This window comes from Trichomycterus rosablanca, chromosome 17 (assembly GCF_030014385.1).
Source record: "Trichomycterus rosablanca isolate fTriRos1 chromosome 17, fTriRos1.hap1, whole genome shotgun sequence".
Taxonomy (NCBI): domain Eukaryota; kingdom Metazoa; phylum Chordata; class Actinopteri; order Siluriformes; family Trichomycteridae; genus Trichomycterus; species Trichomycterus rosablanca.
In genome coordinates, this window is record NC_086004.1 from 11,740,682 (window position 1) to 11,757,629 (window position 16,948).

Sequence of the window (16,948 nt, forward strand, 5' to 3'; positions counted from 1 at the left end):
ATCACCTTGTTTTTCTTCTTGAAGGCCACCTTATATGTTTCCAGAATATTTCCAGAACGTATAAATCCATTTCCAACTGTGTTTATCCTCCTATAAGGTGAAAAGTTGAAACTGGTAATTCGTTCACTATACTGTCACTTATGCCTTTACAGCCAATCAAGAGAGAGATTAAAATTCCGGCCAAAATTTGAATTCGGAAGCTCTGATTGGTTTATACAGCTGTGTTTCAAAGTTTGAACCACGAATGAATCTCTTTCACAAAGGAACTAGATAAGAGCACAGCTCCCTGATTCGATTCCAGTGAATAATTCGTTTGAAAAGAGTCGTTTCTGACTCTTTACTCAGTGATTCAGTTTGCTAGAAAATGCGTTATGCACAGCGCTTGTGCTCCGTTTTAAATGTTCTCTAAAGGTAACCTAGACATACTCGATATATCGAATATGGTCATTTTTAACATCGTGTAAAAAGTAATATTAAATATATCGATATTCACGATATACCGCCCAGCCCTAGTTGCAACAGTTTTTTTTAATTTATTTTTTTATTTCCGTCTGTGCGATCACACTGTGTCCAACATTTTCAGTTAATTTACTAATACTATAGTTTATCACACGGACTGCATAGCCTCTTGTGTATTGGTTAAGGCACAAGGTTTACAATCAACCCTGAAATAGTGAAAATGTTCAACCATAAAGCTATAAAAAAACCCTCAAGACTTAACAGCAATAAAACAAATATTAATTTGCTAACATGTGAAAAGTACATTTTGATTAAAGATGCACATAATAGAACAAATACTAAATAAACAATAGATAGAATAAATACTCAGTGTGGAGTGTTTCAGTTCATATATTATTACATTTGCAGGGTAATTAGTTTTACCAGAATAAAACGTCTTCTGTGTACAGAATAAACTGTATAAAACTGTGTAATTAAACAGTATTCCATGTTGAATATTTAAATACAATGCACTGCATGATACAATTAGATAATTAATATCTTACCATGCTCATATTCGGATTCTATCTAGAAAATTGCTAAGCCCAACTGACCTCAGCTTTGAATAAGAATGGCAAATAGGACAAAAATCAAAGTGACTAAATGAGGGTTCATTATTGGTACACAGATGGCAGGAGCTTCAGTAGTAGTAGTTTTTTTCTTTTCTCCCCTTTCTCTCCTTTTTTAGTGCATCCAATTGCCCGATTCGTCATGCCGAAACGTGGGCAGCATGCCGTATGCATCTTATCACCCACACTTTGACGAGTGCAGTGCAGCCCAGCGTTGTGTACGGAGAGACACACCCTGAGAGCACTCTTTTCTCATCTCTGTGCAGACGCCATCAATCAGCCAGCAGAGGTCGTAATTGCACCAGTCATGAGAGAGAGACCCGATCCGGCTTAGTCCCGCCTATATGAACAACAGGCCAGTCGTTGTTCATGTGGCCGCTTAGCCTTAGCCACCAGGCAGAGCTGAGATTCGATACGATACGATGTATTCGAGATCCCAGCTCTGGTTCCAGCGTGTGTTTTTACCGCTGCGCCACCTGAGCGGCCCAGTAGTGGCAGTGTAACTGGTTGACTTTTCAGTCAGAACGAGAGATTTTGGACAACTGTGCAAAACAGTGCCTTGTAGCACAGTTATTAAAACAGCAATTGATAGATTTTATTTATGTGTGTGTGTGTGAAAACAGGTATGTGGACCAGAACGATCCGCTGTAGCAACCACTAAATAGCTTACATCCCTCCAGTAATTCTAGAGACTTGTAAAATCTATTCCAAGGTGCATTGAAGCTGTCTGTACATTCATACGCTCATATACAGAACCGATGTTGCAATGAACAGGAATTTAATATGAACCCACCTTGCCGCTACATTATTGCTTATATAAGGTATGCAAAATGCTCAGTTCAAATTCGTAAGCAAAAAAGTAGTTTAAATCCACTAGCAAAACAGGGTGTGTATATCTATAGGTCCTTACACGTAGGTTTAAAGGCAAAAAAAAACTGACCGCTGCAGAGTAAAGCCCCAAATGTATTGAAGTGAACGGAATATGTAATCAGGGTGCAGAGCAGCACTGGGTGCAAGGCAGCAATACTCAGGACATGGCACAGATCCATCGCATGGCTGTGTCCACCAACACCCACTCACACACCCCACCAAGGAAATTAGCATTCATGTCTGTGTAGATGCTTGACCAGCTGATAGCACTAAGATAAGATAAGATAAGACTATTGATTCCTTTGGGGAAATTAACTTGTTACAGCAATATGAAGCCAGGAAAAAATACACAACTAAGTGAAAAAATTGCACACAGTGTGTAGTTAAAGTGATGTACATATATTATCGTAAACATATAGTATATACTGTACATTAAAAATATGAAGAATATATTACATATTGCACTTTTTTTTAAATTTATTTAATAATTTTTCCCACTTTTTCCCCCAATCCCCCCCCCAATCTGACTGAGGACGCCTCTCAACTGACATACGCCCCCTCCGCTGTACAGACTGCATTTTTCACCTGCACGAGTCGAGTTCATACAATTGACGGGCACTGTGTACGGAGGGCCACACCCCTATCAGCATTATTCCTCAGCCCTATGCAGGCGCCATCAGTCAGCCAGCAGGGGCCACAGTTGCACCAGTTATGAGGACCTATGATCCAACTTTCTTACCCTCTAACACTGAACAACAGCCAATCGTTGTTCATGCTGCCGTCCAACCCAGTTGGAAGGCAGAGCTGAGATTCGATACGATGTATTCGAAACCCCAAATCTGGTGCGCTAGCGCAGAGGTTTTCAACCTTTTTGGACATGCGCCCACCCTTCGTGTGCCAACCGTGAACTTGCGCCACGCCCCCTCCCCTTCGTCAACCACCGCACAGAAATCATTGAGAAAGCTTCTGACAAGCTAAAAGAACGTAATTAATGTTGTGCACATTATATAATTTTGCTGATTGAAAATATTATTTTAAAAAGATAATACAGACCGACCCCATCTGAGCCGATTCTATCAGCACATTATATAAATTCGTGGTTCACTTTGGTAAATCATAAGCGGTTCTTGCTTTTTGATGTAGATGAGAGCAGAAAACGTTACTTCACAGAGCATAGACAAAAGTTCATCAATTACTAAGTTGGTTAGTTCGGGATCATCTGCTCTGACTGAAAACGTTTAGCTCCACAGGCAGAACGACTCTGACACTGTGGTAATACTCAGTATAATTAAGCCTGAGCTTTTTAAGGTAAGCGAGTCACACAAAATGTTCTGTAGTAGTTGGTGTTTATTTACAACCGCAACATTCATTATAACAGTAAACACGGAGAGATGACTGAGAAAAGAAACTTACGCTGCGCTTAAAACGAATTGACTCGCGAGTCACTCATAATCGATACTGCGAACAGAGCGTCTCTCTTAAAGACACAAACACGTCCTATAACAGCGGTCGTTGCTTTTGACACCGGTTATCTTCGCTGTGAGCCCTTTTTTGAAGGTTTTTTTCTGACGGAACTGAATAACATTAAACGTGCGTGTGAGCGTGGTCAGTTAGAGTAATGAAATATGTCTGCCGTGGGTGAAAAATGAATTGCTTTAGTTTTAGAAGTAAAAAAATCTCGTAATGCCCTCGGGGGGGCGCCCCACAGGTTGAAAACCCCTGCGCTAGCGTACTTTACCGCTGCGCCACCTGAGCGGCTATATTGCACTTCTTTTATTGCACCATAGACTACACTAGATAGTAAGTGAAGATATGAGTGACATATCACATATTATTACTACTGCACAATTCAAACCCTCAGCGGCCTTAGCCGTAGTGGACTAGCTTAATAGCAGAATACGTAATCAGATTTTTTTCCCCTTTTTGCTTAGACCTTCTAGTTTTCACACAAACATAGCATACTGTACGTATAAGGGAGGACACTCACTTTATGCATTGCTGTGCGCGCATCACATAGTTTATACATGATAACATGCCAGTCTTTTCAGAAAGAATGTGGCCTTGCAGATGAACAGAGTCCACATTCAGCCCAGAGAATGTGTTTTATTAAACCTGGTGTTGTCTTAAGGGTCAAAAATGACCCACCAATATGATCAGCAAATAAGATCCACTCAATCTTATTTCAATGTTTTCCTAAGGTGACCCCAGATATTCACAAAGTTCTCCTTATGCAAACAGGTTTGGGTTTTAAAATGTAATTAAGCTGTCTTATTTAGGGGTTAAGGGAGGGCAGGTCATCTATGACCCTTAGGAAAGGGGTATACAGAATCTTAAGACTACACAAGGGTTAACCGGGCTATGCAATGTGCTACCATTTTTTACTCTATGTATGCATTGTACACAAGTAGAACACTGGTAATGTTTGGTGATGCACTGTCTGATACGCAGGGGCTGACTGGTAAATCCTGGCTCTGAGAATCATTTGTATTCATGGCCACAGTTTGCCCCAGTTCATTTACATCGTTCTCTTCCATAGCAACAGCGGTGGACTATCAGGAGCATCTTTCATACAGGTGCATGTTGGTAAACTAAAAAAGGCGCTGTTTTTCTTTATCTTTTATTCTATTTTTTTGCTGCTGGGTAGATCTTTTAGGTTGATTTTAACCAATCAAAGCATGTTGAGATAGGATCTGCATGCTGAAGCCCCCTCCACCGGCACCACAATTTGCTCCCTTGTGTTCCACTAGTGGAGAAACTTGCCAGCCCACAATGACAAATGACTCTGTACATTACCAGCATAATAGGAACACTGTCTATCTGCATAAGAATCAAAAGGGTCTTATCGCTTTGTGCGGCAAGACATTCCAGACTTCTATGGTAGAATTATTGACATGATGCAAGTACAACAGTTTGCACAATCGCTTGCATGAAATATTCTTTTTTTTTTTTTTTTTTAAATAATAAAAACAGAGACGTATGATAAGAGCATTTGCTTAATATGAGATCCACTTTGAGCAAACCTAGAGCCTGTGAATTAACCAGGCTTATTTAATAGCAAGCATTCATGAATACAAATTTGCCCTTAAGCATTATTAACCACAATACACTGCATCACGGTCATAAATATGGCTTTAGGAGCGTTATTGATGAAGCGGCTTCTCAGCAGGCTGATTGCTTCTATCTAAACCCAAAAAAGGCATATAAGGATTTGACTATGCTTGAAACCTTAAGGGCACCTTAACACCTTAATTCTGGTCAGTGGTCACTTGACGCAGGGCAGCAATACCCAGGACACGGCATTAATTCAATTCATCGCATGGCCTCGCCCAGGACAAACCAATAAGACCCACCCACACTTCATAACAATAAAACCCACCTCCTTGTTTCTACACTCAATGTCCATTTTATCAGCTCCACTTACCATATAGAAGCACTTTGTAGTTCTACAATTACTGAATGTAGTCCATCTGTTTCTCTGGATGCTTTGTTAGCCCCCTTTCATGCTGTTCTTCAATGGTCAGGACCCCCCACAGGATGACCACAGAGCAGGTATTACTTGGGTAGTGGATCATTCTCAGCACTGCAGTGACACTGTGTTAGTGCGTGTTGTGCTGGTACGAGTGGATAAGTTTTTAAACACCTCACTGTCATTGCTGGACTGAGAATAGTCCACCAACCAAAAACATCCAGTCAACAGAGCCCCGTGGGCAGCGTCCCGTGACCACTGATGATGATCTAAAAGATGACAGACTCAAACAGCAGCAATAGATGAGCGATCGTCTCTAGACTTTACATCTACAAGGTGGACCAACTAGGTAGGAGTGTCTAATAGAGTGGGCAGTGAGTGGACACGGTGTTTAAAAACTCCAGCAGTACTGCTGTGTCTGATCCACTCATACCAGCACAACACACACTAACACACCACCACCATGTCAGTGTCACTGCAGTGCTGAGAATGATCCACCACCTAAATATTACCTGCTCTGTGGGGGTCCTGAACATTGAAGAACAGGGTGAAAGCAGGTTAAAAAATGATGCAGAGAAACAGATGGACTACAGTCAGTAATTGTAGAACTACAAAGTGCTTCTATGTGGTAAGTGGAGCTGATAAAATGGACAGTGAGTGTAGAAACAAAGCAGACAATTTATTTAAATGAAGTGTGAAGCTTGATATCTCTTTCTTTCTCACTAAATAGAGATTTCTCCCTACCTACTGTCAGTGCTCATGCTCTACTTATGTGTACAAGTGTAAAAAAAACCTTTAATATAGTTTAATGCTTTTATATTATTCAAATCATAAACAGTGGCACTATAAAATCTGACTGCATCCCCAGTAGTTATTTGTTGTGCTAAACAGCTAAGTGATTTTCATGTCTAAATCAATTACTACTAAATAGGCATACTTCCTTTCTGAACTACAGCGGATCCGTGGCAGACTGAAATCAACAGACAGAATCAAATCGAAATGTAAATAATTACATAAAATTAAATTTAAACTTAATCAAACTATTGAACTTTCATGCTTCTCGAATCAATCAGGAAATATTTTAAATGAATCGTAATTGACCATAGTGTAGGCTTCCTGTACCCTTCTCAATTCGTCCTTCTCTCTCTCTCTCTCTCTCTCTCTCTCTCTCTCTGACTTCACTTTCGCTGTGTTCGAACTGTGCCCTTTTTGTGTCAATGCCTCAATGACACATTATTCAGATGTGGCTCCGTCTGACCTCCATCTGGCATTTAAACTCCTGGCCTGACAAGTGTTTGCTCTGACCGGCACAGTCGAACAAGCTCAATCATTTAAGCAAGCTTTTAGCCCCGTTGCAAAGGTCTTGTGTAAAGGCTTCGTGTAAAAAATTGTTTAATTTAAACAATTAAAGAGATACTTAACCCAAAAATGACCTCAGCCTTTGTCTTTTCTTGTATTATTAGTCTAGCCATTTGTCTAAATTGAAGAACGCAACACCAGTTAGGAGTGTCTTCATTATGTAGTAGTAAAGCTCTGCATTTTGGGACTGTACTGGAGGTACGTACTAATCTAGTCTCAGGTGATTTAGCAACGTAGGATCTTGCACATTTCTAGTAACCTGTACATAATGTTTTTAAGGTGCATATGATTTAGAGTGTAAAAGACTTACACTTACAATATAGAAGCACTTTGAAGTTCTACAATTACTGACTGTAGTCCATCTGTTTCTCTACATACTTTTTCAGCCTTCTTTCACCCTGTTCTTCAATGGTCAGGACCCCCACGGGACCACCACAGAGCAGGTATTATTTAGGTGGTGGATCATTCTCAGCACTGCGGTGACACTGACATGGTGGTGGTGTGTTAGTGTGTGTTGTGCTGGTACGAGTGGATCAGATGTCCACTCACCGTCCACTCTATTAGACACTCCTACCTAGTTGGTTCACCTTGTAGATGTAAAGTCAGAGACGATCGCTCATCTATTGCTGCTGTTTGAGTCGGTCATCTTCTAGACCTTCATCAGTGGACACAGGACGCTGCCCACGTGGCGCTGTTGGCTGGATATTTTTGCTTGGTGGACTTTTCTTAGTCCAGCAGTGCTGCTGTGCCTGATCCACTCATACCAGCACAACACACACTAACACACCACCACCATGTCAGTGTCACTGCAGTGCTGAGAATGATCCACCACCCAAATAATACCTACTCTGTGGGGGTCCTGACCATTGAAGAACAGCATGAAAGGGGCCTAACAAAGCATTCAGAGTAACAGATGGACTACAGTCAGTAATTGTAGAACTACGAAGTGCTCCTATGTGATAAGTGATTGTAAAAACAAGGAGGTGGTTTTAATGTTATGGTTGATCGGTGTATGTTTTGTGTACATTATATTTACTCGTGACTTGACTCGGACTCTAGCCTAAAGCCGATTGATTGACTGAATTCTAATGAATAAAAAACAAGACAAAAATGTACAAACCCAGCGAAGGTCTATTTACCTTAAACATTTCCCATCTACACACGATACTGAATTTTAATCAGGTAAATGGCATGTATGTATTAGACAATCACAAAATAGCACTGTGATCAGACTTCATTTTGTCTTTCTCTATTTTGCTATCAAAAATTGATTCCACATCACCCCATACAGTGTAAAGCTTCGACCTCTTTCGCTGGCATGCTGGACTCACAGCCACAGCCTTGCGGTTTCTGACTCGGACAATCTCGAACACAGAGGGATGAAATGACTCACCGGGTCGACCTCTAACTCACAGTGTGCAGTCAGTGCGCTTCTGACACAGCCTAGCTTGTGTTCGGGGACATACTTGGCCAAATCCAATCCGAAACATAACCCCCCACTCGCTTTACCTGCTCGGCCTTAAACTTGCCATTCATGATGCAAGAGCTAATGAAAACGTGTTTCGGAATGCTTTAAAACGTGGTGATTCAGAGTCTTTGTTTCAAAGGTTAGAACTAAACAGTCCTGGCTTAGAAAATGATTCTCTCTACGTGGTCAGATAGCCAAGTGGAAGGTCTGTTTGTTTGTTTGTTTATTAGGATTTTAACGTCATGTTTTACACTTTGGTTACATTCATGACAGAAACGGTAGTTACTCATTACACAAGGTTCATCAGTTCACAAGGTTATATATCAAACACAGTCATGGTCAATTTTGTATCTCCAATTCACCTCACTTGCATGTCTTAGGACTGTGGGAGGAAACCGGAGCACCCGGAGGAAACCCACGCAGACACGGGGAGAACATGCAAACTCCACACAGAAAGGACCTGGGGATCGAACCCATGCGGGAGGTTAAAAAGCATTCATGTTGATAAACCATGCCACAACAACTAACAATAATTAAACAGAATACAAAATAATTTCTCTTTCTTGACATGTTTACATTTAATAATTGAATTATTATTTTAGCAAAAGGCTTATTATTATAAACCTATACGTTTGTTATATTAGCAAACTTAACACACAGGCAGCATAATCTGCTATATGCACAGTGCTTGTTTAAGTATGTTTTTAATTAACAGGATTCCCTAAAGTAAATGACACTACACTATGTTACACTGCACTACGGGCGGCACGGTCGCCTCACAGCAAGGAGGTCCCGGGTTCGATCCCCAGGTGGGGCGGTCCGGGTCCTTTCTGTGTGGAGTTTGCATGTTCTCCCCGTGTCTGCGTGGGTTTCCTCCCACAGTCCAAACACATGCAAGTGAGGTGAATTGGAGACACTAAATTGTCCATTATGTGTTCAATATAACCTTGTGAACTGATGAACCTTGTGTGGTGAGTGACTACCGTTCCTGTCGTGAATGTAACCAAAAGTGTAAAACATGACGTTAAAATCCTAATAAACAAACACTACACTACCATACTATGTTAAGTCAGTGAGTCACTATCAAACAGCCATGTGTATAAAATGTGATGGTCTTCACTGTAAAACTCTATTTCTCTTTAGCTCACTAGAGCACATATTTTTACACACCGCCAGCCTTTAGTAAATCAGGGTCTATGAGCTAATAAACAAAACTGCTTGACCTCAAGAAAATGTGCATTTTTGTACAACATGGATTAGTCAAGGTGTAAGTATCTGAGGGAAGTAAGAACCGGTTTATTTTTTGTGATCTGAAAAGGGTAAGTGCATCTATTGTGTTGGAAGTAGGGAGCGACGTTTTATCACTATGCCGGAAGCTGGCTGTAACATTTACCCATTGCATGCATTGTGGATATGTATATATATTTTGTAGTTCTACAATTACTGACAGTAGTCCATCTGTTTCTCTGCATGCTTTGTTAGCCCCCTTTCATGCAGTTCTTCAATGGTCAGGACTTTCCCAGGACCACTACAGAGCAGGTATTATTTAGGTGGTGGATCATTCTCAGCACTCAGTGACACTGACATGGTGATGGTGTGTTAGTGTGTGTTGTGCTGGTATGAGTGGATAAGACACAGCAATGCTGATGGAGTTTTTAAACACCTCACTGTCACTGCTGGACTGAGAATAGTCCACCAAGCAAAAATATCAAGCCAACAGCGCCACATGGGCAGCATCCCGTGTCCACTAATGAAGGTCTAGAAGATGACCGACTCAAACAGCAGCAATAGATGAGCGATCGTCTCTGACTTTACATCTACAAGGTGAACCAACTAGGTAGCTGTGTCTGATCCACTCGTACCAGCACAATAACACACCACCACCATGTCAGTGTCACTGCAGAGCTGAGAATGATCCACCACCTAAATAATACTTACTCTGTGGGGGTCCTGATCATTAAAGAACAGGGTGAAAGGGGGCTAACAAAGCATGCAGAGAAACAGATGGAGTACAGTCAGCTTCTATATGGGAAGTGGAGCTGATAAAATGGACAGTGAGTGTAGAAACAAGGAGGTGGTTTTAATGTCTGATCGGTATACATATATAATTGTCACACGTAACTAATGTTAACACATGCTGACGCTAGGAATTCCTGTTGTTTACAAGTCATTTTTTTGCGAGTCATGAGTTGACTCAGAGTCATTTGAAACGAGTCCGAGTCGAGTCTGAAGTCGCTGTGGTCCCCATCTCTGCTTGCAATAGTAAGAAAACCATTATCGCACCCGGTTCATTTCAATTTTTAGGCAGTCTGTCTTAAAAAAAAAAATCACATTGTTGCATAAATTAAACTTAACTTTCCCTTTGTCATGCTTTCTCATTAGACTCGCATGCAATGTAAATAAATCAGTGTGAGATAAGCGGCACTGGTTAGTGACCCTTGTGTGTTGTAGCAATTCATCTCTGTCTCAGTACATACGGTACAGCTCTACTGTTCCACACCGTTTAAGTCCTGACATCATATTCACCGCAACTTGTCTCCGACCACCCACTGGGACACACCCTGATTATCCAGTGTGGTTCCACTGGAATTTTATTGTCAGAAGGGAACAAACTCCTCTGCTTGACAGAACAACTCTACCGGGCCTGCTGGAGCAAATATACAATTAAAGCTCACATACCTTTGCAGGCCTCATTTTGCTTCCACCATGTAATTAACAGGTCTCCTTTGTTTGAGAGGTAATTTATCATATTGCCTTGTGGTAGTTTTAAGATTAAAGATACAATTGACTCCTTCATGTTGAACATCACAGTTCTGAAATCAAACTGCTTTAAAAAGTGATTTGTTGGAAGAGATTGCTTCACCCCCTAACCATAGTTATTTGGCACTGCTAGCATTTGCAGAACACAAAGGAAGAGTATTGATTTTTTTCTCTCCCCACGCTTAGCCTGCCTTTTTTTTTCTCTTTAGCCGTGCTTGTCTACTCTTGTACTGTCAAAGTTATCATTTGCGTCGTTCATGCTTGTTTGCCCGGTTCATTTTTTAAACACGTCAGACATCTTATGTATTAGATTGCCCATCCGGTCAAAATATCTAATCTCAGTGCTTAGTATTAGCATTCATTTTAGCTGAAAGGAAATAGCTCATAGTATTTTTTTCTTATGTAAACGGCACTTTTTCAAACATATCATGAACTCCCCGAGATATTAAATATTGATTTGGTTTTTTTGTTGGGGTTTTTTTTTCCATCGGTGTGCCTCTTTCTGAAACCAGCAGTCCCGTGGCTCATGTTGCTCTGGATGTCTCATTCGTCTTAACGTCAGCCTGGCAGCCTTTGAAATAACGTCCAGTGTGTTTCCCCCCAATTTCCTCTTGATACTTCTTGTCAGAGTACTTATATTTCTGTTTTTGATTTATTCTCTCTGCTTTTTTTTTTTTTTTCCTCTCTCTCTCTCTCTCTCTCCGCTCCCCCAGGCTTCAGTCGGGCAGCACTGCCGTTCGGTTTGGTCAGGCGGGAGCTGTCGTGTGAGGGTTATTCTATTGACCTGCGCTGTCCAGGAAGTGATGTCATCATGATTGAGAGCGCCAATTATGGGCGCACGGACGACAAGATTTGTGACGCCGACCCGTTCCAGATGGAAAATATCAACTGCTACCTCCCTGATGCTTTCAAGATCATGTCCCAACGGTGGGTAAAAAAAAAAAACCTTTTGTGTAATATGGGTAGAATATATCACATCATGTAAGGGCAGTGACAGTTAATATTTACACAGCTTCTGGATCTAGGCAAAATATAACAGTTGTATTTACTAAGCCACCAGCTTCCACTTCATAACAAGTAGTTGAATTTTAGCAGAGGCCATTGCAAGAGCTTTTATTTTATTTTAAAAGTCTAGAAATAATGGCTTTAATATATTCACTGACTGAGGCACTATATGTTTGCTCTAGTTTTTCCATGAGTCCTGGATTTTCTCATAACAGAAAGCTGTAATAATGATATATACGATCAGCCATAACATTAAAACAATTGTTTTTACACACACTGTCCATTTTATCAGCTCCACTTACCATATAGAAGTTGACTGTAGTCCATCTGTTTCTCTACATACTTTTTTAGCCTTCTTTTACCCTGTTCTTTAATGGTCAGGACCCCCACAGAGTAGGCATTATTTATGTGGTGGATCATTCTCAGCACTGCACTGACACTAACATGGTGGTGGTGTGTTAGTGTGTGTTGTGCTGGTATGAGTGGATCAGACACAGCAGCGCTGCTGGAGTTTTTAAACACCGTGTCCACTTACTGTCCACTCTGTTAAACACTCCTACCTAGTTGGTCCACCTTGTAGATGTAAAGTCAGAGACGATCGCTCATCTATTGCTGCTGTTTGAGTCGGTCATCTTCTAGACCTTCATCAAGTGGCTGGATATTTTTGCTTGGTGGACTATTCTCAGTCCAGCAGTGACAGTGAGGTGTTTAAAAACTCCATCAGCATTGCTGTCTCTGATCCACTCATACCAGCACAACACACACTAACATACCACCACCATGTCAGTGTCACTCCAGTGCCGAGAATGATCCACCACCTAAATAATACCTGCTCTGTGGGGGTCCTGACCATTGAAGAATGGGGTGAAAGCAGGTTAAAAAAGTATGTAGAGAAACAGATGGACTGGTACAGTGTATCACAAAAGTGAGTACACCCCTCACATTTCTGCAAATATTTCATTATATCTTTTCATGGGACAACACTATAGACATGAAACTTGGATATAATTTAGAGTAGTCAGTGTACAGCTTGTATAGCAGTGTAGATTTACTGTCTTCTGAAAATAACTCAACACACAGCCATTAATGTCTAAATAGCTGGCAACATAAGTGAGTACACCCCACAGTGAACATGTCCAAATTGTGCCCAAATGTGTCGTTGTCCCTCCCTGGTGTCATGTGTCAAGGTCCCAGGTGTAAATGGGGAGCAGGGCTGTTAAATTTGGTGTTTTGGGTACAATTCTCTCATAATGGCCACTGGATATTCAACATGGCACCTCATGGCAAAGAACTCTCTGAGGATGTGAGAAATAGAATTGTTGCTCTCCACAAAGATGGCCTGGGCTATAAGAAGATTGCTAACACCCTGAAACTGAGCTACAGCATGGTGGCCAAGGTCATACAGCGGTTTTCCAGGACAGGTTCCACTCGGAACAGGCTTCGCCAGGGTCGACCAAAGAAGTTGAGTCCACGTGTTCGGCGTCATATCCAGAGGTTGGCTTTAAAAAATAGACACATGAGTGCTGCCAGCATTGCTGCAGAGGTTGAAGACGTGGGAGGTCAGCCTGTCAGTGCTCAGACCATACGCCGCACACTGCATCAACTCGGTCTGCATGGTCGTCATCCCAGAAGGAAGCTGACGCACAAGAAAGCCCGCAAACAGTTGGCTGAAGACAAGCAGTCCAAGAACATGGATTACTGGAATGCCCTGTGGTCTGACGAGACCAAGATAAACTTGTTTGGCTCAGATGGTGTCCAGCATGTGTGGCGGCGCCCTGGTGAGAAGTACCAAGACAACTGTATCTTGCCTACAGTCAAGCATGGTGGTGGTAGCACCATGGTCTTGGGCGGCATGAGTGTTGCTGGCACTGGGGAGCTGCAGTTCATTGAGGGAAACATGAATTCCAACATGTACTGTGACATTCTGAAACAGAGCATGATCCCCTCCCTTCGAAAACTGGGCCTCATGGCAGTTTTCCAACAGGATAACGACCCCAAACACAACCTCCAAGATGACAACTGCCTTGCTGAGGAAGCTGAAGGTAAAGGTGATGGACTAAACCCAATTGAGCACCTGTGGCGCATCCTCAAGTGAAAGGTGGAGGAGTTCAAGGTGTCTAACATCCACCAGCTCCGTGATGTCATCATGGAGGAGTGGAAGAGGATTCCAGTAGCAACCTGTGCAGCTCTGGTGAATTCCATGCCCAGGAGGGTTAAGGCAGTGCTGGATAATAATGGTGGTCACACAAAATATTGACACTTTGGGCACAATTTGGACATGTTCACTGTGGGGTGTACTCACTTATGTTGCCAGCCATTTAGACATTAATGGCTGTGTGTTGAGTTATTTTCAGAAGACAGTAAATCTACACTGCTGTACACTGACTACTCTAAGTTATATCCAAGTTTTATTTCTATAGTGTTGTCCCATGAAAAGATATAATAAAATATTTGCAGAAATGTGAGGGGTGTACTCACTTTTGTGATACACTGTATATGGTAAGTGGAGCTGATTAAACGGACAGTGAGTATAGAAACAAGGAGGTGGTTTTAATGTTATGGCTGATAACATAAAGTTAATTTTAAATAACCAGCTATGTTTTATGGCAGTTTCATTAAAAAAGACTTACATGTACTGTCATTTGTATGGTAACACCGTTTTCCCAAGGAATAATAGAAATGCTGAATAAGTGTGAACTCAGTAATCAAAAGTCATATAATAAATATGTGTAAGAGAAAATCTGCCCTAACAAGACATGCTTAGATTAAAAAATCACACACTGAGAAGACTGCAAAAGAAACGATTGGTATTGATTTATATTATTAGTCATCATACTCGGGTATCACACCAAGGCAGCCGAACAAAACACACACCATTAACTGCTACAGTTTAGTTTGTGCTGAGAGAAATTGATTTTTATTAGTCCAGTAAAAGTCATGAAAAAGCTATCGAACATATCTGGTACAAATCTGTGGGGAACCTTAAACATACTCTTGTGAGCTTGTGTGGCATAAACGTAAGAGCTACACTGCTGGTATCAGCAGTGCTCGTGCTCGACTTCCTGGGGTTTAAATTCCTGGCCGGCTAATGGTGTTACGTAAACCTAGCTGTTGGGGAGGGGTCATGGGGGGGGCACAGCAATGCACCTTTAGTGCTGGTCCCACGCTCGGATATACACCGACCAGGCATAACATGACCACTGACAGGTGAAGTGAATAACACTGATTATCTCTTCATCACGGCACCTTGTAGATGTAAAGTCAGAGACGATCGCTCATCTATTGCTGCTGTTTGAGTCGGTCGTCTTCTAGACTTTCATCAGTGGTCACAGGACGCTGCCCACGGGGCGCTGTTGGCTAGATATTTTTTTGGTTTGTAACCTATTCTCAGTCCAGCAGTGACAGCGAGGTGTTAAAAAACTCCCATCAGCGGGCCGCTCAGGTGCCGCAGAGGTAAAAACACACGCTGGAACCAGAGCTGGGATCTCGAATACATCGTATCGAATCTCAGCTAGGCTGAGCGGCTACATGAACAACGATTCAGGCCTGTCGTTTAGAAATGGGCGGGACTAAGCCGGATGGGGTCTCTCTCTCTCTCTCTCATGACTGGTGCAATTACGACCTCTGCTGGCTGATTGGTGGCGCCTGCACAGAGATGAGAAAAGAGTGCTCTCAGGGTGTGTCTCTCCGTACACAACGCTGAGCTGCACTGCACTCGTCAAAGTGTAGGTGATAAGATGCGTACGGCATGCTGCCCACGTGTCAGAGGGGGCGTGGGTTAGCTTCGTTCTCCTCAATCAGCGCAGGGATCGGCATTGGTGGAGAGGAAGCCTGACGCAATCCTGCTCTGTAGTGGTCCTGGGAGAGTTCTGACCATTGAAGAACGGCATGAAAGAAGGCTAACAAAGCATGTAGAGAAACAGATAGACCACAGTCAGTAGTTGTAGAACTACAGAGTGCTTCTATATGGTAAGTGGAGCTGATAAAATGGACAAGGAGGTGGTTTTAATGTTATGGCTGATCGGTGTATATAGAACATGAGAAGTCCTGCTGCTTGGTGCAGCGTTTTTCCTTGCATACTGTAAACCAGCTTTTCTGCTTCCATCCGTTTCATTCATAATTAGGCTTTCTGGTTACATGAAATAGACTATAATAGGGGTACAACCAAACCCAGAGAAATATCTGAAACGCATCAAAAACCCCTCACAAAATCTCGTTTTTCATGGATCCGCTCGCCAATTGATCAGCCAGCACACATCCGGAGCCTCGCATCGCTTCTTTCCTAGAACCGCTCTGGCAAACAGGAAGCTGCGCATGGCACAGCCTTTGATGTGTTTTTGGAGGTCTAGGCGGCGTGGGCTGTTTGTATTTCCGCTCGGCTTATTATGCATTTGCCATGATTTGTATGAAAATAGGCCCGCAAACTGCAGCGGCTCAATTAGGCCCTTCAGCTGCAGGCAATTAGCCGTCTCGAGTGGGTGCTAATCTACACGGGGAAACTTTTCAAAGGGATGTGCCTCCTTAGGTTTGCACAAGCCCAGATGTGAAATTGCATTGTTTTGCACTTTTCATGTTGTTACTTCTTTTGGCCATGTCATGAATCACCACCAACATCATAATCATCCATCACCAGGCTTGATTAGCGTGCATTAATAATAGGCACGTGATCATTTTTAGCACCCAGCGCTTCATTGGTGTGTGGATCAAAGTTGAAATCGCTGTGGGAGTGACAGTGGATGAACCACCATGAGCTCCGGTGCTGAATAGAATATTAGCATGTGTAAAATCTAAATACCACAGCAGCAATGGTTTCACTAATGGAGGAACTGAATTAAAATGTTGAATTAAGTGCAAAATAGATACAAGCGTTCTTCAAAAAGTTTCCACACCTTTTCGTTCCACTCCCGATTTAGCGCACTCGATTTCGTCTTCCGCTGCTACCAGAGATACCAG

At 42.1% G+C, this 16,948-nt stretch overlaps 1 protein-coding gene across 3 annotated transcripts in view; it reads left to right on the top strand.

Moving 5' to 3' along the window:
- Window positions 1-16,948, top strand: part of adgrl2a (adhesion G protein-coupled receptor L2a) — a 158,781-nt gene that overhangs the window by 44,026 nt on the left and 97,807 nt on the right. For all 3 annotated transcript variants that reach the window (XM_063013317.1, XM_063013318.1, XM_063013319.1), the window contains exon 3: window positions 11,704-11,917. In XM_063013317.1, the coding sequence (XP_062869387.1) occupies window positions 11,704-11,917 (214 nt within the window). The remainder of the gene's footprint in view (window positions 1-11,703; window positions 11,918-16,948) is intronic.